This window comes from Etheostoma spectabile, chromosome 6 (assembly GCF_008692095.1).
Source record: "Etheostoma spectabile isolate EspeVRDwgs_2016 chromosome 6, UIUC_Espe_1.0, whole genome shotgun sequence".
NCBI classification, from domain to species: domain Eukaryota; kingdom Metazoa; phylum Chordata; class Actinopteri; order Perciformes; family Percidae; genus Etheostoma; species Etheostoma spectabile.
Window position 1 is genome coordinate 872,070 of NC_045738.1, and position 27,051 is coordinate 899,120.

At 38.6% G+C, this 27,051-nt stretch overlaps 2 protein-coding genes and 1 long non-coding RNA gene across 9 annotated transcripts in view; 1 reads left to right on the top strand and 2 right to left on the bottom strand.

Moving 5' to 3' along the window:
- The window catches only part of trak1a (trafficking protein, kinesin binding 1a), a 48,566-nt gene extending 42,540 nt beyond the window's left edge, over positions 1–6,026 (bottom strand). Inside the window, exon 1 of one of the 2 annotated variants that reach the window (XM_032518178.1) lies at positions 5,505–6,026. The gene's annotated coding sequence lies outside the window, so the exon portion shown is untranslated. The remainder of the gene's footprint in view (positions 1–5,504) is intronic. The other variant, XM_032518180.1, reaches the window with a different exon arrangement.
- A 1,466-nt stretch (positions 6,027–7,492) lies between these two features.
- ulk4 (unc-51 like kinase 4) overlaps positions 7,493–27,051 on the top strand; it is a 119,848-nt gene continuing 100,289 nt past the window's right edge. For 3 of the 6 annotated variants that reach the window (XM_032518168.1, XM_032518170.1, XM_032518174.1), the window contains exons 1-18: positions 7,493–7,584; positions 8,393–8,533; positions 9,536–9,635; positions 9,778–9,962; positions 10,061–10,223; positions 10,905–11,006; positions 11,108–11,191; positions 11,306–11,381; positions 11,711–11,845; positions 12,668–12,936; positions 13,431–13,500; positions 13,919–13,985; positions 14,347–14,439; positions 14,793–14,853; positions 14,919–15,118; positions 16,597–16,643; positions 17,280–17,358; positions 24,026–24,133. In XM_032518168.1, coding sequence (XP_032374059.1) covers positions 8,396–8,533; positions 9,536–9,635; positions 9,778–9,962; positions 10,061–10,223; positions 10,905–11,006; positions 11,108–11,191; positions 11,306–11,381; positions 11,711–11,845; positions 12,668–12,936; positions 13,431–13,500; positions 13,919–13,985; positions 14,347–14,439; positions 14,793–14,853; positions 14,919–15,118; positions 16,597–16,643; positions 17,280–17,358; positions 24,026–24,133 — 1,977 coding nt within the window. In that variant the 5' untranslated portion in view covers positions 7,493–7,584; positions 8,393–8,395. The remainder of the gene's footprint in view (positions 7,585–8,392; positions 8,534–9,535; positions 9,636–9,777; positions 9,963–10,060; positions 10,224–10,904; positions 11,007–11,107; positions 11,192–11,305; positions 11,382–11,710; positions 11,846–12,667; positions 12,937–13,430; positions 13,501–13,918; positions 13,986–14,346; positions 14,440–14,792; positions 14,854–14,918; positions 15,119–16,596; positions 16,644–17,279; positions 17,359–24,025; positions 24,134–27,051) is intronic. The other 3 variants (XM_032518172.1, XM_032518171.1, XM_032518173.1) reach the window with 3 other exon arrangements.
- LOC116690966 (uncharacterized) lies at positions 15,269–26,939 on the bottom strand. Its single transcript, XR_004332400.1, has 3 exons — positions 26,928–26,939; positions 25,694–25,698; positions 15,269–15,376 (listed from the first exon to the last, which is right to left on the bottom strand). It is a non-coding gene; the product is annotated as an uncharacterized LOC116690966 (long non-coding RNA).

A 27,051-nucleotide genomic window follows, 5' to 3' on the forward strand; every position in this document is an offset into this window, starting at 1 on the left:
TAAAAATACTATATATTAATGTACAAGCAACAAGTATTTATTTTGAGTCCAGTGTCTAGGAGAATACTATCGAACAATGATGTATCCCTCCCACAGAGGATTTCTCAAAGCATTCGGTTGATCAGTTATGCCTGACTATGCTTTCAAATGTATGGCCATTACAACACAGACGACAGACATTCATTCTCAGCTACTAAAGGAAAACCAGTGCTGCAACACCCAACCCTCTGTCAGCAACAGCATTCAAACCTCTTTCCATCCACAGCTAACATAAGCCCTAAAAAGACAACGTGATCTCCTTAAGACTTTTAGAAACGCTATGCAGAAGCGCAACCGATGAGCAATCGCACAATAACAAATGGAAAAATTCAAGCACAACCTGACTACATCACCACATCGGCAACCTTTTAACATAGAGTCCGGTGATAATTCAATATCGTCTTTCAATTGCATCGTATCACGATGAAATCACATATCGGGATATACAATTACGTTGTCTAAAAGTGATAATAACTAACTCAAATTTTTCAATAAATTTGATGTGAAATATTTTTAAGAACTATCATTTCAAGATTCCGGTTTTGTTTCTACATCACAATATCTGTGTGCATGCATGTAGTCAGTGTAAAGCTGGAAAATTAGTTTTCTCCATAATTTTGCGTGAAACTAAAGTTCCTAATAAAAGGAGAAAACATTACGCACTTTCCATTTGTCAAGTATTTAATTCACACAGGAGTATACAAATGTACGCTTTACCATTTGGTTATTATTGTGACAATTAGTCCAGGTCAGTACAAGACAGCAGAATTACAGGTCTGCTGTCTGTAGCCAGTTTGAGTGGTACAACAGTCAATACATCAATTCCCCAAACATGCCTCTGTAGCACTTTTTTAGCAGCTGAGAGCTGAGGTTTGTCCTTGCTAGAGGGGATTTTTTTCACTTTCAATAGTTGATCATTCAGAGCACTTTGACTACAGTAGTGCTGTTCAATACATATCCGTCCTGGCTAATGGAATATAGAAGGACATGTTAAAGGATAACCGTTTCCAGTGCTCATCTGTCTGTGAGCAGGAGAGCCACATGCTGTGATTGCCTAGCTGGCTGGCTGGCTGGCTGGCTGGCTGGCTGGCTATAAGCAGGAGCTCTAACACAGGAAGCACTGTGTAGCCTACACCTTAAACAACTTCCTCTGGAAGTTCTTTGGCATGAAACACTCATGTCAGGATCAGGATTCTCAAATCAGCTTCCAGTTTTTTAGAACTATTATAGAAACTTAGTGACAGATGGTGACCATGGTGAGACAACCAATGTATTGAAATCCCCTGCCATAAAATCCCCAGTTATTAGAAGCTGAAGGAGATAAGGAGAGTAAACATTGGTTGCTAATGAAAACTACAATGTCAACATTACCCTGTGTACAGCAGCGACATGATTACAAAGTAGCCGTATATAAAACCGTATAAAAGCACAGCCCTTCTGGTACTGTTTGATAAATATCCTGAACCTAATGGGTCACGAGCTGACCTGATGGGTTCAGCCTAGGCTCAAATTTCTCTTTGTCGTCCTGATTAAAAAACAAAAAACAAAAAAAAACACACAAACACACACATCTGTGATGTGGTATTATGTTTTTCAACCTCTAAGATGAACCTCGTTGTCCGTGGTGTTGCAAAGGAGACAAAAACGATATTTGGGGGTATGTTTTGGTAAATTGACTATATAATCTCACTGTTTCACTGCCTGCCCGGCTGTCCCAACGGCCCGCGGCTCACGTGAAAATAGAGCTGGCGCGAGAGGAGCGGAGAGCCGCTTCAGGCACGCTTCTGGGATGCGCCGTGGCGCAGCTGGTGGAATATCAAACATCGACTTGAATGGCCACGCGCCTGGAATGCAGCGCAGATGCGCCTAGTGGAAATTAGGGCTTAAGTGTGCAATGTAGCCAGTCCATTAAAAAAAAAAAAAAGTTAAAATGAATTGAACTTTTAAGGCGAGGAACCAGAAGGGAATCGCCTGTATATGTGAAAACAGCTTTATCTTATTTTTATTTCTTTTGGAATATATAGCATAATTATGTCATTCTGTTGGGGGGGGGGGGGGTAGACCAAAACAATGGTAGGGGAAAACGCTGGTTAGTGATTGTATTGTATTCGGCCAAACTGTATTATTATTATTTACTGGTTTTGGCCATTATGGTCTTAAAATAAGCTAATAACTAATAATAACTATAACTAATAAAGACCTATCACATGTTAGTCCATCTTCACATGCCGTGTCAGCGCTGGAGTATGGTCTGGCTACACCACCCATCTATTCCAGGATAGGGGTAAAACGCCCTGGCTTGTTTGTATTCCTTTAAACCAATCACAACAATCCTAGGCGGCGCAAACATGCATACAAGAGACAATCTTTTCTGTCCGTAGGATAACTATTTCCACCATTTTATTCTCAACAGTCTAAATGCATGAAAACCAGTTATTTGTTTTCCTAGTTACTCAAATCTACCCCACTTTTTGTCAGAAAACAGAGATCTGCAAGTGGATTTTAAAGTCGACCAAGTCACATGATCAGTCATAGGAAGTTAAGACATCTTCTCCCAAATCCTATTAATCCCTTCATGACTTAAAAAGAAAGAAAGAAAGAAAGAAGCAAAGTACAGTGGAAAACGGCTGATAACATCCAAGAAGGCCGATGGGAAGGAGGATGCAGGAATGGAGAGATAGAATGATTGAGGAGGACCTGATGGTGGAGGGAAGAAACAGATAGAAGAGGAGGGATAGAGGTAGCATTGTAAAGACAAAGATCTGCCATTTACTGTTATTATTCTACAATACAACCGGAAGAAAAGAGAAAAGTAGCATTAACACTCTAACTATGGGTCTGGTGTCATCCTGCTGGGATTGGACCAAATTGGCACAGTAGAGGAGCAATGCTAAATCTCTCGGTCTTCAGCCCTGCCAGTGATGCCAGTACAGTGTATACAAGACCTGGGTTCAAGTTTTTATCAATCTGTTTTATCCTTGTCGATTCCATAAAAGATGTTTTACCACGTGGGAAGAGAAAGACAAAAACTTCTGGCAAACCCATTAAGTATCTGAAACCCAATTTAAAAAGGTTACGAGCAACTACAGAGCTGTAACTGTCAGGTGCAATAAACTCCATCTATCTGGCATTCCTTGGATATTAGAAGACATTAAAGTTGGTCCTAGGTCCAAGTCTGACACAGACCCAAAAACACACACACACGATTCACCCTAACCTCCAGTCCATATGCTTCACACTGACAACTGCATCCTTCTGTCTCAATTTAGTGAACTGTAACGCAGACACCAGAAATAACTCATTCCATTTGCATCAGTACAGGCTTTATTTACCTCCAAATAGGTTGATTGCATTAAATTATTATTGGATTAGCAGTGGCATTTCATCCATAACACTACTGTTCTGTGTCACACCAAAGGCCATTAAACTGAACTAAGTCGCTTACATATGATTTCATTATATAATTTACACACACACCACACAACACACACAAACACCACCACAAACCCACCACACACACACCACACACCCACCACACAAACACCACACACACACCACACACACACACACACACACACACACAACACAACACCACACACACACACCACACACACACACACACACAAACACACAAACACACAACACCACACAACACACAACCAAAACACACACGTTTTTTGGTGCCGTTATTGATAGAAACGGCAGTAGTATCAGTGTACCAACCATGATCAGCCAAACAGTCAGCCCCAAAGGCAAAGTGATAAACTCCCCTAAACACACTTACACGCATGCTCACTCTTGCCTCACTTCTTGCAGTTTGTATTGTGCTACATTTAAGTGTCTCTTTATCTGATTTTTTGTGATTTAACTCAGCAAGCTATATCCTGAATCCATCAAGCTTCTCTACAGTGATAGTGTGGAGTAGAGGAGCTTTAAGGCTAATATTGAGGCCCTTATTCACACATAAAAGCTACCTTTTACTTTTTTTGGTCCTTTCAAAGAAATGTCTACCAATACACTAGGACCTAGTCATCCGTCTCTACAAGCACACTTACATAAAAGTCAGCAAATATGCACCGTCTTCCCTTGATCAACTTGACTCTTTTTAATGCCATACCAGAATAAATAAATGCATGCTATTCCGACCTCGATAAGGAGACTAATTTTCTCCATGGTAAGCAATTTCCATTTGCTCAAGCCTTTGAATGTGTGTGTTGTGTGCAAGGTCAGATAAGAACAAACACCCCCTACATCGCATCTGTCAGTTGTTCTACCTATCTGTGGGAAATGTGAGCTGTTCGGGTCCAGCTTCTGATAGCGTGAACGTTCTCAGAAGTCAGTTAACAGTGTCCGAGTAGCGAGACGGTGCACAGGCCTTCCACAGATCATGTGCAAAGTTGGCAAAAACCCAAACTGGAACCATATTTAGCTTCTCAGGAGTGGCTGAGAACCCCCCCCCCCCCCCTTAGCAGAGTTACTAAATTAAAACAAAAATCACTGACACCTCCATACCTTTCACACTAAATTTACGATATTGTCTTGCAGCCTCTTCAACACAGTCCACATCTCAGTCTAGCTTTATCAGCCTTCTTTTATTGGCCTGAGGCTCATTATCTCAGTTTTCTTCCTATATTGGTAATGATTGTAAAGGGAAATCTGAATAAATCAATGCAGGATATATATATATATATTTTTTTTTTTTTTTTTAGTTTTTAAACACAATGCATAGTGTCAAAAGTTTGTTCTGATGGTAGCTGTAATCATCTCCAGTCAGACTGCTTATTGAGTCCCTTTTAATGAGTGGAAGCAGGTTTAGTTCTGATAGGATTAGATTAACTAATCTGAAATCAATCTTATTAAAATGTGCCCACCAGCTGCTGGGACAAACTCACAAGGCTGAACATTTTCACTTTCTGAGTCGGACAAAGTGTGGGCAGAAAACAGAGGTAGGCGCTGCTACTTTCACTGATGGGGATTGGTTTAACCCTCGTGTTGTCATGTGGTCAAATTTGACAATTTTTTTTTTTTTTTTAGAAGGATGGGTTTCTTTCAATCAAATTTCCCCAAAATGAACATGCAAACCCTAAAATAAATATTGATGATCACTAATTTGGGCTACCCGGGTCATCTTAACCATTTAATACTACTAGAATTTCTGCTAATTTAACTCAAAAATTAGGCATAATTTAATGTAAATGAGGTACAGTGTCCACACATTCCAAAGTGTAAAACGTTATGTTGGAATCAAGTTTGCTAAGACGTAAGACTCAATGGGGGATATGGGGGATGCCGTAAAGTTTTAACGTTAGAACGTTAGAACTGTTCTTACAATGCGTTACAACTTAGTCATAATCACCATGCAGTTACCAAACCGTGTGGCACTCTGCACCTGCTCTAGTAACGTTATCCCACATGATCATCAAACTTTAAATCTGAGACGTTCACAAACTCAAAATACTTCTTACCGCTTTGGTAGGTCGCGCAGACTTCCCTGAAGAGGCACAATAATTCAGCTTTCTCTGTTTGGCGACGAGCTACAGACTACTAGCGGTCCACTCAGTGCGACCCTGCTCGCTCTCTGACAATGTGGTAGGTCCTAAAATGCTACCACGCGACCCGGTGTTGTGTTGAAGTATGTTCCCCTGTGGATATGTGGGCCCCCTTTTATTAACCTGAACTTTACTGTATCCCTAAGCACAACCACTCATCTTCTGAGATGCCTAACTTCACTCCAAACGTAACCCAAACCCCAACTAGTTATCTCTGCCACGCCTAATGACCTAACATTAGTCCTACCCCCAACCACGGAGGCACCCCCACCCCACGGGAAACACACTTCGACACAAGACCGGTGTCAGAATATCAAGCCACAATTAAGCGGGAAACCAGCCAAGTTAACGGACTAATACGGAAGGTGTAATTCAGAGTAAGCCCCTGCATGTTCACTAAACTTCAACAGTTTTTTTTTACTTCCTTCGCAGGTGTGACTAAATTGCTAGATGGAAACAAAGCTTTTGAGTAGAGCTGAAGGTAGAAATAATGGGGATCTACATCCGGTGTGAGTATTTTCAAAATAAATGACATTAATGTTACATTATTTTTCAATTTTAGTGGATATTTTTGCTTACCATACACATATTAATCTGTATAGACCAAATGTTGCATACATTAAATAGATACCCTAAAAGTTAGTTTGTAAATGTTCTGCTTGCCTATACAGTGCATTCAAAGTGGCAGAACAGATATGGAAAATAACTATTATAATATGATAGAAATCTTTTTAATCGTTGAAGATACAATATGTGTTTCGTTCAATTATTTGTACAGTGCCACATTTACTGAGCTTAAGCATTAGAAACTCCTATTAAACATAAAAGTAAAGGAAATGTCATTATTTACAGTATATTTTCCAACTAAAAACATAACCACTGACAAGCAAGGTCTGAAATTTTTCCACTTTCCAGTAAATAATGACACTATCTGTGTGTCAGTCATGTGTCTTTGTTTTTTTATTGTCCAACTAACACAATGAATTGAACAGGAGACCTAAATTGTTGCCTCAGTGGTCGCTTTGCTGGTCAGCTTAAGATATCAATTTATTTGTGTAATTCTGGTCAACAAAAAAGCTATAGGCTATATTCTTGATACATTTCAGTATTCTTGCTGTGGCAGGCGATCACCACACAGAAAAGGGCAATGTCACCAGTCATTGTAACAGCCTACTTTTGAAATTTGTGTTCATTACATTTTTGTATGTATTTCTGCAATTTTGTAGAAGTTGTAGATACAGTAAATTGTTATCAAAGTTGTTGTTTTTTTCCCTTTTTAATTGAATTTATTTCTGGCTTTTATTTTGTAGAATACTTGCGTTCTCGGGAAATGGTATTAGCATCTTTAGTTAACTTTACAGGTTATGGAAGTTTATTGTCATGTGCACTGACAGCATTTCTACTGTTTCCATCCATACGCACTCAGTAAGGTTTTTTTTGCCCAATGACAGATCAAGCAGGACTCTGCAAGCCTACAGTAGGCTATATTAAGTGTAGTTGCTTGTTATACAACATCTCCAGTTGGGCGGGCTGAAACTCTATACTGAAAAAGACTTTTGAAGAAAACAGAAAATTCAAGAGCTCCTAAATAGGTAAATATTTTTATTTATAATTTACATTTCAGATTTAGATTCATTAATTTAATATACTTAAATGCCATACAGTCATATTCAGTCATATACAGGCGTCTTCCATGCGCTTGGCCATGCGCTGGCTGTTGTGTGCACTCTTGTATCCTAGCGACGCAAGAATGTACCATGTGGAGGTGGTCAAGTTAGAAATTAACACTAATTTTACAATACAGCTAACCTCTTCCTATAATCATATGAATGTGAATATATTTGATAAAGGCAAAACACTTCTTTGTATAAATGTAATGACTTTGTTGTGTATATTTAGTTTTTATTTTATGTGAAGGACTCCAGAATTCCCTTTTCCAGTTAAAATATACGTGGTCCATCACGCTTCCGCTATCAAACAGCGGGTCGTTGAAGAGGTAAGAGGTTTTAAGGAAATCTTTAAAAGTGTGAGGAATAGCAAACACATTATTAACCGTATTTTGGGTCTCTTATTATAGCTAGTTGCAGGCGGTTTTTATGTAATTTAACAACGTTTCCTTTTAGGTGCTGCAGTTAATTGCTGCCTTGTGAAACCAACAAACCTGACTGCTGTGTCGCGCCACATAACGTTAACGTTACAATACAAGCCAACCGTTGCTTCTAACGTGACAGTTTAAGCTAACGTTAACGCTCAATATACAATTCACCATCTAAAAGTTAACTATGTACTTCAAACATGCGAATAAAGTTGTAATAGCTATATTGTCTATCTAGCTGGATGAAAGTAAAAACTCGTCCACGCAATGACAATTTTCTTTTCGCTCAAAATGAAGTCGTCACATGTGCCAGGTGTTTCGCGCTAGCTAATTAACGTTAATCATCAGCGGGTACATTTTGCAGGCAACGTTCACGTGAGCCATTTTATATTGCATCTAGCGTCAGTTGTTGAAAATAATGTTAGCCTACAACTTAACGACAACTTGAATAGGTTTCAGGATATAATAATTGTATGAACTATAGATACTTATTAACAATATATTTATTACGTTTCTTCTGTTGGAGTGGATAACATTAAAGCAAATGTGCAACATTTATGATAAAGGTAAGATCATAAACTACAGTTTGGTTTCATGTCTGATATTTTTCTGCTTCTTATCCTCATTGATAACAAACTATCTCTCTCTCTTTAGCTTTCTGAACATGTCTAATGATTATGACTTTAGACCTTTTATTTCTTTTCCGCAGTGGATGGAGAACTTCATCCTGTATGAAGAACTTGGGGCAGGCAGTAGCTCTGTTGTCTACAAAGGGAGAAGGAAGGGCAATCTCAACTATGTGGCCATCATCTGCGCCGACAAAGCCAAGAGGCCTGCGATCACTAACCATGTATAGTTTTTTAAACTGTATTTTATATTAAGACACCTGTTACATTTTCATGTTTTTTAGTGAATTAGTTTAGATGTTTTAGAAATGGTTTTATGCAGGTGGAAGAGACCTGGAATCAAAGAGTTATATTGACTTAAAATTCTGCTAAGCTGTTATGAGTAAAAATAAAAACTGTATACATTATCTTTAGACCTCAGAGTTTTAGGCCCTATTTTCAGTTTTATCAGTTTCCCAAATTTCAGATTTTGAAGAGTAATATTATGATGATGAACCAGGGAGGACAATAAATTGTCATTTCATGCTTTCTTTCTGTCTGGTACTGCCCTTAAAGTGTGTGATGAGGTCAAATACTTATACTTTAACTATATAACTGATGACTTGTTTGATGATAGGGACATTCATATGACATACTGTATGATGTATGGACAAGATAAAATGCTGAATTGCAAATTTAGTATGTGTTCATTGTCTGTTAAGACCACACTTTTTAAAGCTTTTTGCACCCCAATGTATACTGCTCACTTGTGATGGCGCTATAAAAAATGCAGTGTGCAGAAACTCAATGTGGCATACAATGATGGTATGAGGCTGCTGCTTAAATTTGCCACACTGGAGCAGTGCAAGCCAAATATTTGTAAGTATTGGTGTCCTGTCCTGCTGTACTCAGGACTCTCATGTACAGATGTATGTGGAGATTAACTGAGTCATTTAACAGTATAATTGCAACACCAGTGAGCCCTGCTATGAGTCTGGTTAGGTTCACGTCAAAATTGTGGAATCATTGGCATTTTAGTCTTTATGCTAATATCTGAACACTCTTTCTGTGTATTTTGGAACTCTGGCTGTCACAATTGTTTCTTATTGTATGTGTTTTGTCTTGTACTTTTCTGTCTTTAGCAAGTTTTGTATTGTGCTATGGGCCATTTTGTCATGTGTCCTGAATATAGAATTTGATGAATACCTACAGTACAAATTAAATTTTGTCTTGTTTCTGTCTGTTAGGTACGTCTCAGTCAAGATCTGGATCATCCCAACATAGTATGCTTCTATGAATGGTATGAGACAAGTAACCACCTCTGGTTGGTAGTTGAGCTCTGTACAGGTCAGTAATTATTTCTGGCACAACTAATAAGCAATGATATGCCATTAGAAAGGCATTGAAGCAGCTTGAAACTGATAAACATTTCACAAATGGTAAATAAATACCCTTATATTCTCTTATATATATATATATATATATATAGATATATATATATATATATATATATATATGTCTGTCCATCTATCAGGTGGTTCCCTGGAGTCTGTAATTGGTCATGATGGATGTCTGTCAGAAGATGTGGTGAGGAGATTTGGATGGGACTTGGTCAAAGGACTGAAATACATCCATGAATTAGGAATCATTTTCTCTGACTTGACCCCTGCTAAGGTTTGCCTCTGCATTAATGTGTATATATGACTAACAATATAACAGCAAAATTATGATTTTTATTATATACTGTTTAGTAACTCTTTTATTGCCCATAGATCCTACTGGATGGTAGTGGCACTCTGAAGTTTGGTAACTTCTGTCTGTCCAAGGCAGATGGAGAGACACTGGAGGATTTCTTTACCTTGCTCTCTACATCTGAGGAGGCTGAGGAAGGAGATAACAAGGAGAACTTTGACAACACAAGGAAAATATTACATGGTCAGATAACTATTTTTTTAATTGTGTCAGTTTCTATATAAACTGCATTGTTGATGGAAAAGCTGGCCAGTAGATTAGCTAACAGGAATCCAAAAATGTAAAACGTTTTGATGGATCTAGTTGAATTGGGACATAGCTTATACATGCTGAAGGAAACTTATTGATGGCAGGGGGTAACATGAACAGGCAGGCAGGGATTTTATGGGACAGACAGGGTTGAAAATCATGCAGAGAAAGACTTGTGGCCATCTGAAGAATGGCTCGGTGGGCAACAAATTAGAGACCTATTTTAGATTATAACAAATATAACTCTTATGTGGATGAATTCTGAAGGACAAGGGGCATATGAGGGTGAAAAAGGTGATGGAATAGAAAAGCTGTAGTTATGACATGGTGATCAAACTAAAAGCTGAGGATATGTTCTACTGTGTGTACCAGAGTGTACTGTATGATAATTAATCAGTAATTTTAAATAATTGGTTTAAAATTAGCCAACATATTGACTATTCTTCACAAGTTACCACATGATGACCAAGAATATGAAAGGTTGTAAAATGTACAGTTTGGAACCAAGGATTTTTAGATGTTCGGCTTTAAATCTACATCAAAAATTTACTTTGTTTATGACAAGGATGCCTGTCTTTTTTTATTTATTTAATTTTTTTAAATTTATTATTTCAGGTCCTCCAACTTACAAAGCTCCAGAGGTTTTGCAGGGATCAGAAACCAACATGAGCTCTGATTTCTGGGCTCTGGGTTGTACACTCTACTACATGTATACTGGTACACACACACACACACACACACACACACTTTCATATGATACATATAAACAGTATAATATACTGTGTTGTAAAGATTAACAAACTGCTTTTGCTTCCCAGGTAAACCTCCATTCTATTCTGATAGCTACACAGAAATGACAGAGATGATTTTACATCAGGAACCACCCACTCCCAGACAGACAGGTGACTCACATACGCAAACATGGTGGCACACAGGTTTGATAGAAATACTTTTTATTACAGAGTAGTTTTTTAATTTATTATTAATGAAGTTATCTTCTGTGTTTTTTATTGCAGTGTTTACAGCTGGTCCTCCCAGCGAGGACTTCCAGAATCTTCTGAAAGGCTTGCTCAACAAAAACCCAGATAAGAGGTCCGTTTTAAACACGCTCTAATGGTTACAGGGAGCAGGTTGCAGGTTGTTGCTTAATTGTCCTTAAGGTATCTTACATATAATATTTTAACATCACAATGCTGCTGGCGTTATTGTGTATTATTTATAATACACAATAACTTAACACAGTAGCTTTTATGTGTACTGCACATTAAAAAGAAGTGTGCAACATTAAATAGAAAAAAAGAAGCAGAGAGTGCAATTTACTTAACTGCAACATTTAATTACTTCAGACTGCTAATGTTAATTGCATGTTTAGCTTGGTATCACATTTCTGTGTCTTAATGTTTAGTTTTTTCGTTCATTAGGATGGGCTGGCCAGAGTTGTTGGACCACCCTTTCTGGACACAAGTACTAATGGAGGGAGAAGAGGAAGAGGAGTATGAAGAACGGAATTTGGAGGAAAAAAGGAGCTGTGAGGGGGTTGGTTCAAAAAGCTTGAGGTGTGTTGATATAGTATTATTTGTTTTTATTTTACATCTCCTAGTGACATTTTGTTGCAGCCAGATTTGTTAGTAGTAATGCACACGTTAATGGTAGACGGCAAAATGTAGTTAAAGCCTGACACACCAACCCGACTGCCAAGCCTCAGCAGAAAAGGCAGATCAGTGTCCCTGAGTTGGTCAAAAAAGTGCCTTGGAACGCACCAAAGCGACGAGACGTAATACATCTCCGTAACAGCAGGCGGCGCTAATCTGTATTGTGGCCCATAAATTAAAACCGGCAGCAGATTGGACAAACTAGTCACATGGGTCTGGTTTCTCCGGGAATTCAAAGCCAGACTGTCATGTCGGTTTGTTCAGAATACAAGCTCATATTTTACTAAAATAGTTCACTGAAACGTGTTTCCAAAAACATTTTAAGCGAGAAATAGGCCATGCAGTTGCTGAATCTGTCTTCATTTCAGATTGACACAGTTCAGTTTAAAGATTTTCGTCAGATTTAGAGAGACTCTAGTCACGCTCATCCCACTCCTCGTTTCCGGGTTTGCACTCCACCAATCAGATTGGTCATTTGAGTCCGACTGCCGACTGAGCATGTCAGGTCGGCCAAAATCAAGGACGACGGCCCCTCCGGACGATGGCATGGAACACACGGAACAGACTCAAGTCACCAACCTCGCCTGACTGCCTGACGGCCGATTATCGGGTTGGTGTGTCACGGCCTTTAATTCAATGGGAGAAGCTACGCGTTTTAAAACACCTTTCATGCAATACAATTCAGCAGTACAAACAAATATTTTTTTTCTTCCAATACATTCACAGACAAACAAGGATCCCTGACCCTTACCCTCCAGGAAATGCAGACAAGTTTCCCAACAGCCATTCTGCAACAATTCATAGTCCATCTGACAGGAGGACAGATTGCCAACAAGCTGTCAGACACACCTGTGGAGCCTTAGTGAGCAGCCAGGAGTTGGATAGAAAGATGGGAATGGAGAGAGGAGAGGAGGAGGCAAAGACGGAAGATGAATCCAAGCAAACTGGTGCCCAGATGTTTCACACACTGCAACCCAATAAGTCATTCATACAAGGTAAGACATTCAGATGTCATTTTTTATGTGTTTAAGGCTTGATATGGGAGTTTAATACTAGGCCGCTACAGGCTGTCATTTTGAAACATGATCTACACCACTATCATTATACTTCTATGCAAGGCTGGTTTTCAGCAGCAACATTGAGAAATTGCTACTTGATATTGTTGAAATGACAGTCACAACAGGCATGATCAGCAAACTTTTTACTGCATAAACATAGGATATTTACTACATGTTTCATTTTTTACAACCTTTTTTTCTGTTTTGGTTAACCATACCAGTTGTATAAACATGGCTGTAGTAATCTGGTTTTCTAGATTAGCCAATTCTGTTCTATGTTCTAGTCCTTTCCCTTAAGCTGCAAACATCTGATTAAAATGCATGCTCCACCTTTTACCTGTGTGGCCTTTACTAGGCATGTGTCTGTGACATATGTGTCATAATGTACCCTAGAAAATTGGATTTCGTATTTTTGGTGCTTCCTTCTTCAGATAACGTATCAGAGCTCAGGCCAAAGAGTGGTATGGATGAGGACAACACTGAAGCCATTTTTCTTCTCAGGTATTCAGATTAGTCTACCTGCTGCCTGTCCATCTGTTATGCCAGGGTTTGCCTCGGTTATAACTGTTCTGCCAGGGTTGTCTACTTGTTTTACCCTTAGCTAATTGATGGCCTCATTCATTTGTTCTTTCTGAAGAAAATGTGAATCTTAAAATATTCAAAGTAAATATTAAAAGTTCAACTCTATCCAAACTCTTATATAAGATATACAGATCTGCAAATATTCTACAGGATAATAGTGTAATACAGCACTGTAAATTTAGAATAAGTGGGCCCAGTGGTAACACATCTATCCTTAGCAATATTATACTCTACCAATTAAGATAATGGTATCAGCCTCATGCTCATATATCCAATGTCCTCACTATAAGCAGCTAGCAATTTGTTTTCATTCTTTTTTTTTCTTTTTTTTTCCTAGCTCCTGTGCTAACTCAAGGAGAAGCTGCAGTATCTCAGACTCTCCGAACCTGACCCCTGCTCCCCAGGTTACTGCCACTATACTGTTTACTCTGAAATCTGCAAGAAAATGTACACAGCAGAGACGAGTGGTTCATGCTAATATAATTCAACTCAACTTTATTTAGATAGCACCTTTCATGCCAACATGCAGCCCAGTGTGCTTCACAGTGCAAAATTAAAACAACACGGATTAAAAATATTAGTAACTGGTAAAATGGCAACTTAGTTACCATGCATAAACCTATTCACACTAAATATATTCATTAATTTATATGTCTAACGTGAAAGACATGGTATCCTCTGCTTCCATCTACTGGTGTGCCTGGTGAACGTCACTCTTCTTCTGCTGAGGTTGACTCTTCTTTCTTTTGTTTCCCCTTCGCCAAGACCAGTACTGATACTGACATCATATCCTGTGTGAAAGCTCTTCTTCATACTGACTTTGATCTGACTGTCACCCCAGTAATGGACAACCCCAAGGTACAGACATACATTATTATTGGACACAGATACTTAAACTACATACAGTCTATTTGACTTTGATCAAATATATGATCTTCACAGATAATGATCTTCACTAGTAATTGTCATTCTAAAGAGCCTTTCTCTTTAACCTCCTTTTACAATTAAATTGTTTGAGTTAAACAATATTTCTGAAAACTGGGTTTTAAAGTTTTATCTAAATTATTCCCTGTAATGAAAATGCTTGGATACCAAATTAAATGGAACATAGTACCTAGGTCATAAAGAAATAGCTACATTCAAATTGTGATATGGAGATTAGACAGCTCATACGGATGCTTACTAGGTTGTGTTCTCTTTCTGTTTACCAGATTCTTAAGAGTCCTCCTGTGCGATTTGATCCCAAGACCCTTTGTGTACCATCATATTCAGGTTGGTACTAAGTTTATTTTTGGCCCAAATCTGTCTTGAGACTGACTTTTTCTCTCCTCTTCCAGTTCAGAAGCTGCACTCCCTCAGTGATGAAGAATGGACTTTCTTCCTGTTACAGCTTTGTTCATCCCTTGAAGAACAGAACCCCTCTGCTGCTCCTTCTCCTCACTCCACAGCCGCTCGCTCAAGACTTAACCTGCTGTGCTACCTCTGCTGTGTGGTTGGACACAAAGTTATTGCTAACAGGCTGATGAACTCAACACTGGTAGGAAAACACGCATTTTCTGTTAAAATATTGGATCCATGACCTGGTATTAAAACCGATCTGAGTGATCGGATCTAAGTACAGGTGCACCGCATTGATTGAGATCCAATCACTCAGACCACATTTGAAGGTTGTCCGGGCCACTGTGGCCACATATGGGCACATTCTTGTAGCAGTGTGCATGCATATGTGTCCTGGGCCAAATTAAGGACCACCTACTCAACTGTGAATGGAACTACATACTCATTCAAAGTATTTCTCATGTCAAAGAAACCATTGGGAGTGAATTATAAATTATTCACAATAAAACTCCCCTGTGATTTTATTATGTAAAAGCTTTTATTATGAAGCAGCAAATTCCGGAAATGTTCTTCATCGGCAGTAACTTAATAAGACAACTCTTACAAGTGAACGTGAAACTTAAAAGAAAACAGAAATACAGAAACTAAACAGACAATCACTTAAAAGCTACAAACTTCGTGAGAGCTGAACACACTGAGACTTTTAAAAAGGTCTTTCTCCCCTGCACAGGTGCTGGCACCCGTCAATAGACATCCCTGTGTTGGCACACAGACAACACCTTTTCATTTACGTCAGTCATCACACGTTTCTAGTGTATGATTTATGTGGGGATAACACCTGGCATTTATACATGCTCACACACAACCAGCCTATATGCAAACATATAGAGCAGGGGAAGTTAGATCTGAGTGTGTTCAGTCAAGTTATACTGCCAGGTGGAAACACATGTACTTGTCCAGTCGACGAGCTGTCCACTTGGGATTGGATCACTCAGATCGGATTTTAATACCAGGTGAAAACAGGCTCTAGTTTTTCCCATTTGGGTGTGTACACTGTAAACACATACAGTATTATAATAATTTTTGTTTTCCTTAATCCTCAGTCCTTGTGCTCCCTTTCTGACACATTTGCTAATCACATGTGTCAGCAAAGAGCTACACCAGGAACATTTTACATGCGCAAGGTTCTTGCTGTTGCTTCCAGCTATTGCTTCCAGCTAGTCATTAGTCAAGGGGGAGTCATTTGTGCAGTGACAAGGACATAGTCCTATACAATTATTCAAGGATAAAAAAAAATTACTTCTCTTTTTTTTGTCTGACTTTGAACATAAAATACCTCCAAACATATATTTTTTAACATTCACTTAATAATAAAACCTAAAAACATCAACTCAAAATATTTTTGGGATTCTGACTACTTTTAAGACATATCAGTACTGCTACATTATTAAATGGTGTAATAATTGTTTTGTCCATATCGCTCATCTGTACAATTTTTACAAACATAGCCCATTTTATTTGAATTTAATTAAGTTTATTAAAACGTATGATGAATCTCAAACCCATGTTTTGCTGTCATGTAGTATCATTTTTTATATATGTTAGGATCTTAATTGTATGTGACTTTTTTCTATCTCTCGAAATTTGTCTCTAAAATCTACTTCTTCCTTCATTCAGCTTCCAGTATTGACCCAGCAATTACAACAAGCTCCTAACTGGGATGTGTAAGTACATTCTGTATGTATTTTGTCTTTTAGCCAGGGAGCATAAGTAATGCAGTGTTTACTGCTGATACACAGTAGAAATAAAAACAAATAATTATTGGTGGAGCTGAACTAGAAGCAATTAAGACTTGGATACCCAGGATGCGGTTATGTTGATGTTATGATGTTTTACGTGTTAGTGATTGAACATACTATTTTGGATAGTCCTGTGTTGATATGCAAAGAGAAAATCAACAATTTTCACATCTAAAATGGAAGTCTCTGTCAGTCTGTCCATTTTCTCGACAACTGTTCATCCAATCGCCTTCACACTTGGCGGAGTGCTAAGGATCCAAGGAAGTGCAGCGTTGAGTGTGAGCTTTTGAGATCTAAAAGACTTATTTATTAGTAGTGCGTTATTTACACACTGCGTAGTGAATTGAGAGATGACTCCTGTTAACTGTTTCACCGCCAAATGGCATGCTGGGTACAGTTTACACTTTGTAGCTCGCTACAGTACATTCTTGAACAGATGAAGAGAGACCGGTGATGTTATATTGCAGAATACCCAAACATTTCAACTTTTCAAGCATCAGCGGTGTAACTTTTGGAAAGAAAGCTTTTCATTAAATGAAAATTTAAAAAAATGTTTTCCAGACGGAGCAAGGTTCTCAGAGTTATGGGTCTACTGGCTCTGCACTGTACTGAACTGGAAGAGGACAGTCTTGTTTCTGAGGTCTGGAATGCACATGCACACACACACAAATACAAATACACATGCACAAACGCACACACACACACACACACACACACACACACACACACACACACACACACACACACACACACACACACACAGAGGTCCCATATACTACTGCTCTGTTACTATTATATTCATAGCATTTATCAGGGCATCTTGATGTGTTGATAAAGGCTTATTGTCTTATACCAATACACCCACCATAGACTGTAATCTGTAAAGATTGTCCACTTCCTCCCACTGTACATATGGGGCGGCTGTGGCTCAGTGGTGGAGCGGTTGCCTGCCAATCGGAAGGTTGGTGGTTAGATCCCTTGCCCATGTCGAAGTGTCCTTGGGCAAGATGCTGAACCCCGAGTTGCCCCCGGTGCTGCGCATCGGTGTGTGAATGTGTATGAGTGTATATCTGATGAGCAGGTGGCACCTTGTACGGCAGCCTCGGCCACAGTGTATGAATGTGTGTGAATGGTGAATGTATCCTGTATGATGTAAAAGCGCTTTGAGTAGTCGTTAAGACTAGAAAAGCGCTATATAAATACAGCACATTTACATTTATAAAAGTGAGGCTAAAATATCCAGAATACAGGCGCCTCCATCTTTTTAGAGCCAGAGTCAGCGCAGTAGTGATCTGGCGATGGAGCTATGGTAGCAAAGTCCCTCTCATCCCAGTTTATTGATTAATTGATTTGTGAATAAGGAAGGAAGCTCAAGCACCTTACTATTATTGTTTGTTTTTATTTATTAGCATTTTCTCTCTCTTTTCTCTTTTATTATTTCCTTTTTTTCTCTGGGTCTTCCGGCTTCCTTCCCAGTTGTTAGGTTATTGGTTGTTGACTTTAAATTGCTCATAGGTGTTAATGTGATGTGAATGGGTGTCTGTCTCTATCTACTGTATCTATGTGTCAGGCTGTGATTGCCTGGCAACCTGTCCAAGGTGTACCGTGCTTCCTGCCCAATGTCAGCTAAGATCGGCTCCAAACCCCTGCGATTCTATAAGATAAATGCTTACACATAATGTATGGATGAATAGATGGAGTTTGCAAACCATTGCAAAACATTTTGAGGACCTACAACCTGCAGTACCGGTTTACACCATGAGGTGACAGTACATACCAGCAGAAGGACAGAGTATGAATGCCCATTTATGCATTAGAACGTAAAACATAAGAACAGTAAGTGCAATACTGCACACAGTATGTATAGTGTTTGTCTTAATTTACAATAAGTCCTGCTTATATTTTTTTGTGATTGTATTGTAGATATGTAATTTTTGTTTGATTGTTATCCCTGGTTTTGTCTTGTTAAGGGGCATATCCCAATAATTAAAACTTTACGCCCAACATGAAGGGGAACTAACCAGATGTGGATGGGAATACATGTTCTGTCCCTACTAGTACCTTATACGCTTATAGTACTATTGGATATCAGCAGGTGGCATTGAAAACCTACAAGGCAAGAAGTCTTTTATTAGCCTCAGAGAGGAAAACACTTTTTTCTTTCTTTCTTTTTTCTTTCTTTCATCGCACACACACACAGTCTTTTTGGCTTTTACTGGGTTGTGCTTTGCTTATACAATTCATTATTCCGAAATGTTTGTTTTATTTTACACTTTGATAAAATCAGTTCTAAAATCGTGTGCTTTGTAATCATACAATGTATGGTAATATGAGGTAAAATGATTACATGCAGAGATCCACCTTATGATAATATAACAGGAAGTTGTTGGTTGTAATGCTAGTGTAAACTTTGTGGTAACTATTTATGTAGCTACAGGTCTTTTGCAGATTTAGTTTTACATTTTGCGTTTATAATACCGTTTATTTGTTTTTATTTACATATGCTACCTTTTAAATTCTTAACTATATGATACTAACAAAATCAGCATTATCATAGTAAGAGTAATAGTAAAGTGTAAGTGCTGTACATTGTGTGTGTGTGTGTGTGTGTGTGTGTGTGTATATATATATAATATATAGATTATTGCTAAAACTAATGTATTTGAATAGTGTATAATTTTATTTATATAACCCAATATGCAAAATTTGTCTCAAGAGGCTTTCTGTACAGCATACAACAGTCTCTATTTTTAGACCTTGATTTGTGTAAGGAGAACTCAAAAAACCCTTTAATGGGGGGTGGGGGGAGGGAATGGAAGATACCTCAGGAAGAGCAACAGATGAGGGATCCCTCCCCCAGGACTGATAGAAATTGTAAAGCCCCTTAATTTGTGATTTGTGTAATTGAGTTGTATAAATAAAATTGACTTGACTATTAGACTGCTTTAATTGTATCTAGGTGTTCTTAATTAACTGAAAACTGAAAGTACATAGTTAGCATTCTAATATCCATAATCACATTTAAGAAAGTGCTGTAAGGTAATGAGACACACTTCATAGACTATTTAGATATTTTACTGACACACACACACACACACACACACACACACACACACACACACACACACACACACACACACACACACACACACACACACATTCAAACCAAGTGGTGGTAAACTAATTCAACGTAAAAGCAGTGTTGTATGGAAGTGAGATTGAGCCTCTCTTTCTTATTTGATCCAAAACAGAACTAAAGAGCTTTTTCCTGTCTCTCTACTCGTCTTTGTCCCTTAGATCTAACCCCACATTTGTTCTCTTTCCTGGTTTGTCTTTTTCTTCTCTTTCTCCACTTGTTCTGACAGTTTACTGCTACGGAGTCGTCACGGCAATTTACAAAATGGCCGACTGTGGCATAGCAGTGTTTTTTCGGTGCTCTTGTTGTTGAAGACAAATGGCGGAACATTTTTTTGCTACCCTCCTTACCTTCCTGCTACCCCAGCTACCGTAGGATGACAAATTGTTAAGAAAAGGATTTGCGCCTATGTGTCTTTATTTCTTTAACTGTGTGTGCCCATACAGACTCAGCAGGGGTTTTGTGTGTGTGTGTGTGTGTGTGTGTGTGGGTCACGTTTGTGTTTTCTGTTTTCCTATTTTTTTGTGTGTATGCATGCAAATGTTATGTTTGTGTATATTCACATGTTATAGTGATGCTTACAGATGACCAATAAAACAGCACATAATTGCATTTTCACACACATTGTGTGTGTTGTCTCAGCAGGGGTTCTCCTGCTGCAGTCCTGCTGATTGCGGAGTGTTAGGGCTGGGCTTAGTTACCATGGTAACTCCGATATCCCCCCCTCCCAAAAAACAACAACAAACAAAAACAAAACATGCACACACACATGCACGTACACACTGTCTGTCCCCCTTTCCGTCTCACTATCTCTTTTCCGTCTGTCCACCTTCTGATATATCTTTCTGTCTCTATTCGAATAGAATTAAATGAGAATAACATTTTCTGGGTCAATGTTACTAATGCAAGCTTGCTGCTTTTCTTATGCAACGTAGGGAAGCTGTGCTTAACTTATCATCATCTTATAAAGTTTTCTGTGGCTTTAATAGCGGTTTAGCTGGTAAAGCTTCCACTGTGCATGGTGTTTCATGGGGATATGGAGTCTTAAAGCATTCTAAAGCTCACAGCAATCTTTAGGAACACACATCCCGAGGACACTGGCTCCAGTAAGACACTACTCAAAGTGTGAATGTTCTGAAAAATAGTAAATGATGATTTATTTTTAAAACGGTAACACTTACTATGAGGCCCAAGTCACTGTAAGTTGTCATTGTTTGCTTTAAGTAAAGTGAAAACAACACAGAAAATGTTGTAATATTTGTTTAACGTGTCATACTCACAACAGAAACTGAGTACTCCAATTTGACAACTTTTTGACAATAAACAATTGAATTATGGACATTTTGCTAATGCGATGTAAAAACTCAAAACTAGGAGATGAATACACATATGGTCCAACTGCGCTAAGCCACGTCCAACATTTCTTGAATTAGTTGTTTGATACATTAACAAAACTAATTAACTTAATTTGCATGTATATTTGAGCCATGCATTTGTCTTGTTTTACCATTTTACATACATATCTACTACAGGACACTTCAGAACATGTATACATTTTGCAAGGGTGGATCTTTGGACAACTCAGTACAAAGCTAGCATGTAATTTTAAATGTTAAGCAAAGTTGGGCACTTAAAGATAAGTTACCTCTGACTGCAATGCTGCAATACTGCTTTATATGTCAGTCTCCTCCCTCACCTCAGCAGAGATAAGTTTTCTATAAACTGTTAAATAATATACAGTTTCTTCTTTATAGTCTTGTTAATTCGCCAACCTCTGTTTTCTTTCATTACACATCTGTCCCAAGTGTAGACTTACAGTAACTGCCCATGTGCACTATTTGTATGTGTTATATTTGTGTGTACTGTATGTGCGAGACGTCTATGTGCTGTGTTGGGAGGTCTTTTGATTCTCTGCGCCATTATATTAGTGTTGTTTATGCATGGTAATTAAGTGCATATGTTTATGTTTTTGTGTGTGCATCCATATGCATTATTTGATCTGAGGGAGTGTTGATGCTGAGATAATGTGTTCCAGGAGGGAAAATAGTTTTGTGTGCGTGCACATGCATTTCAGTACCCGCTGTCTCAGAGCAGCTGCATGACCTGTTTCAAACACACCCCAGAATCTCACCAATCCACTCAGCCATTTATGTTATTAGCGGGTTTAGCTTAGGAATGGATTGAAGAAGAACGGATAGTAATAATGTGGGAAAGAGACAGAAAACCAAGAGCAGTTTCTTATATAGTACATACCGGATGTACAATCACTAACTCACAACATAGTATAAGTTATTATTTTATGTGTAAATAAGTTTAAATAATGTTAACTAAAATATTGGCTTGTGTCCTAATCTAAAACTGTGTAGGCAATAATGTTTACACCAAATCAGGATTCTAGTTGCCAACTGATAGTGTACCATGCTCACTGATGGCTCAGCAAGAGGATACACCACAGTTCTTGGGCAGAAATAAAAGGAATGGATAACTCTTCTGGGAAAGGGGAAGATATGTTAAGAGAGAACATGACAAACAGACTGTTTCCACTTCTCACCCTACAACAAGAACGAGAGACAGAAGGTGAGAGACAGTGAGTGCAAGCTAATGTGAGAGAAAGATGTAGGTGAGAGAGAGGAGGAAGAGTGAGAGATTATATGTGATACATAAGAGGGCAATTCAAAATAGAGCAGGGAGAGAAAAGACAAGTAGAGTGAAAAACAATATAGGAAAAAGAGACAGAAAACAGAGAGAGATGGAAATAGAAAGCGTGTAGAAGAGAGCGGGAGATAGGGAAGTGAGGCAGAACTTTTATCAGATCACAGAGGGGGAAAGCTGGCAGTAATGCTAATGCCAGGAAGCAGCCAGCAAGCAATACTGTCTGCATATACTTAACTATGTGTGTGAGTGTGGTGTACACTACTTACAAGTGCATATGATTGCAAGAATGTGTGCACATATTTAATGCTTGGAATACACGCATTTGTGTATAAATGCATTTGTGTGTTCGTCCCCTTACATGTATTTTGGGGTGTGTGTGAGAGAATGCATTTGGTTTTTCCCCCTCATTTCCAACCATTTGCCCTATTTCCTTTTGCATCTCTCTTTTCTTCATTGATCTTTTTGTTTTATGCATTCCCTCTTTTATTCTTCTTTTCTCACTCTACCTCTTCCTCACTATTTAACCTTTCTGATTTTACCATTACCTCTCTTTAGTTTTTGTCATTTTTTTGGTCAAATACAGAAAATATTCATCCCCAATAGTTACATTTAAAATAGTCTATTCTGTATACAGAACGTCTTCAACCATTGACTCATGATGAGACTACTTTGTACTGTAGTTTGTGGTGGTTTTACTACCTTAATTGTACTGTGTTGTACTGTGTTGTGTTTTTGTATGATCCTCCACTTTCAGGACAATCACAGACATCACTAAAATTTGGCCAGTGGGATAAAACATGGAGGTTTTAAAGTTGTCTGTAACTCTTGCATTAGTATTGGGTGCAAAGAAGGGAAAGGCAATCTTCCCAAGTTCAATATTTACTTAAGTGGTAGTTAAAAAAGGTGAAAACACAAAGCACGATGATGAACTGCATTGTGTTGTTTTAAGGTAGAGCAAGCAGCATAGGAATAATATATCTCTGTAGTCAGGCACAGACATGATTTTTAGCAAAGATATTTTAACTTTAGTTTCTGTGCGAGTTTGTCCCACATCCTGTTTAAAGTGAGACGGCTGTCTAGCCAAATTGAGATCAGGCGGGTTTTGTTCAAATTTGCCTGTATGTGCGCTAAAGGCACATTTCAATTGTATATTAGCAACCACTTATTAGATCATTTATAGCTGTGTATCTCAATTTGCCCCATTCTTATGAAGAAATAGGATACTACCTTTTGTGAAATATTTTTTATATATATATATATATATGTATATGTGTGTATGTGTGTGTGTGTGTGTGTGTGTGTGTGTGTGTATGTATGTATGTATGTATGTATGTATGTATGTATGTATGTGTGAAATAGTTAAATGTTATTGACACCATCTTAGAGAGCTGAAAATTTACATTTTCTTGGCATACATTTTAAATTTTATAGAGCATGATGTCTAGTTTTTTTTTTTTATTTGATTTTGCAACAAAAAAATAGTGTTGATAAAACTCTATCTCCTCTCTCTTTCCAGGCTGTATCCACGTTGATAGACCTGTTGAGAGATAACCTGAAGAATAGTAAAATAAAGCAGTTCCTGCTGCCACCACTCGGGGAGTTCCTCTACCTCATCGCCTCTCAGGTACAATGCAACACAGAGGCCAATATGAAGAGCCATTTTTAAAGAGACAGAAAAACTGTAGTTGATTGATCTAAAGAAACATTTGAATGTAGCCAAACACAAACTATATAAGTGAGAAATGGGTGCACTTGTGCTCTTGCTTGCATTCATACAAAGGGCACGGATTGCGGCCGTTCCATATCTGGCATGAATATTGTTTTTTTCTTTTACATTTTAAGGTTACCTTTCTTTCAGTTGACAGGCTGTGACATGTGATAAAGGTTTCTGATCAGAATTCTGATACTTCTATTATTTGGTATGAGTCTTTTATTAAATAAGTCTCTTCCGCCTGACTATGGTTGGGAAGTTAAACACATGAAGACAAAAAAGAGAGATGTAACAATCATTGACTCACTCTTTGTGCCAAATCTTTGGGAGAGTATCCTTGACTGTTTGACTTCTTGTTCTTAGTCTAATTAGGGTATTGAATTTAGCATTTTGATATAATCAACGTCCCATAGTGTGTCAGGATCAGTAATGAAATATCAGACAAGTGCTGTCAATATTGATATATATGGCTGTCATACATACTAGACCTGCTAATGAAATAATTATAAACAGTCACTAAATCAATTGGTTGATTCATATTATTACTTGTAATGAGAAATACAATGAATACAAACCTCAAACAATAGTAGGATGGCAAACTGAATTTGCTCACCTCTAGTTTGCTCTTCAAATAATGTGCAGACTGCACTTAAAACAAACTAACCCATAACACTTTATGTACTTTATGTAGACCCCAAGAGACGGCTTTTAAATAGTGAAAAATCATCATCTTTTCACCTCTGTAGCACTACGCCCCCCCCTTTTCATCTGTGCCTGAATCTTGTTTTGTCTTGTTCTGTTTAGTTTTGTCTTGTTTTGTTCAGTTTTGCATTGGTTATGTTTTCTACTTCCCCTGTAAAGTAACTTTGAGTCTGTGAAAAGCACTATATAAATTCCATTTATTAGTATTATCATTCAGAGAAAGATTAGTCTTTGCCTAACTCTTAAGTAATTAACACAGAATTACATTTTTGTTTTGAGTTAATGACTCGAAGTGAATCAAGCACAACACTGATGCCCAAAAGATCAAAACACGTTTTCTTATTACTTCAGCGAGAAAGACCAATCTTGAGTGAAGTGCATAAAGCTGAGTGCTGTCCTGTCATTAGGTAATGGAGTTTAAATTGACATGCTGATTAAATTGAATTTAAAGTGAATTGAACCCCAGCCCTGAAAATTACAAGTGAAGGAGTCCTCATTTGACTTCATTAGAAAAGGTGATCCCAATTTATTTCTGGTTAACCTCGATCTAGCCAGGCAAGTCGATTAAGTGTAAGATTTCTGTTTACAAGACTGATTGATAACCTTCAAAAATCGATCGCCCCGTCTGATTACACTTATTACTCTACTGACGCCATAGGGAATCTCATCAGCGTCTTCTAGAAGCTCTTGATAAATTGACTTCTCTGCTTCTTTTCCGTGGAGGCCAGTGTGTTCTTAAACAATACCGCCATAGTTAACTGATTCCTGTACCTCCCCTTTAGAATTCAGGGTCAATTGTTGAAAAGTACCTTAAAAGTATAAATGTTTTTTTCCAGTAGGTTACAGTAAGAACATCTAAATCAAAAGCTAAATTAAAGAGAAATTAGCAAGACATTAAAAAAGCTTTTTTCTTTTGTACATGTTCCAGCATAATAGGTTGGTGTACAGATGACACAGTGCTGATTAAATCACGGAGAGCCCCAACTTAGAGTCAGTATTCAAAAACTGCAAACCCTTTTATTTACCGCGGGAGTTTTCCTCGTTAATTCTGGTCGCCATCTACATTCCACCTTAGGCCTGTGTTAGTGAGCCAACCAGATAACTAATGTGGAGAAAAAACATCCTAACTCCCTGCTCATTGTCCTTGGGGACTTCAACAGAACAAACCTCAGCCACGAACTTCCAAAGTATAGACAGCATGTTAAGTGTTCCACCAGGGACACTAACACACTGGACCACTGGTATATACATTAAAGGACTCCTATTGCTCTGTCCCACGTACAACTTTGTGACTCTCTGATCACTGTCTGGTTCATCTTGTCGTGACATACGGGCAGAAACTAAAATAACTAACTGACACTGTGACATCTTACATCCGCTTTTGTTAGGACATGTGTGTGCCAACTAAAACCTTCTCCACATATAACAACCAAGAACCCTGGTTCAGAACTAAACTCAGGCAGCTTTGTCAGTCCAAAGAGGAGGCCTTCAGAAGTGGGACAGAGTCCTGCATAACCAGGCCAGGAACACATTGACCAAAGAGATCAAAGCAGCTAAGAGGAGCTGTGCTAATAAACTGGAAAACGGCTTTACAAACAACGATGCTCGGTCAGTTTGGAGAGGCCTGCAGACACTTAGAAACTACAGGAGACCATCCCCCAACTGGCTAACGAGCTGAATGGTTTTTACTGTAGGTTTGAAAAGCCCACAGTCACACCCCTACCCCACACCAACTCACACTTCAGTCAATCACCTTCCCCCACCCATACGCTGTCACCGATCACCGGTCAAGGTTCCTGTACGTGGATTTCAGCTTGGCGTTCAACACCATCATCCCAAACATCTACAGCACCAAACTCTCCCAGCTCACTGTGCCAGCCTCCAACTGTCAGTGGATCACAAACTTCCTGACTGACAGGAGTCAGCAGGTGAGGTTTGGGAACATTACATCCACCACACAGACTATCAGCACTGGCGCCCCCCAGGGGTGTGTGCTTTCCCCCACTGCTCTTCTACCTCTACATCAATAACTGCACCCCAGGAGGCCCATCTGTTAAACTCCTGAAGTTCGCTGACGACACAATAGTCATCGGCCTCATCCGAGTCGGCCTACAGACGGGAGGTGGATC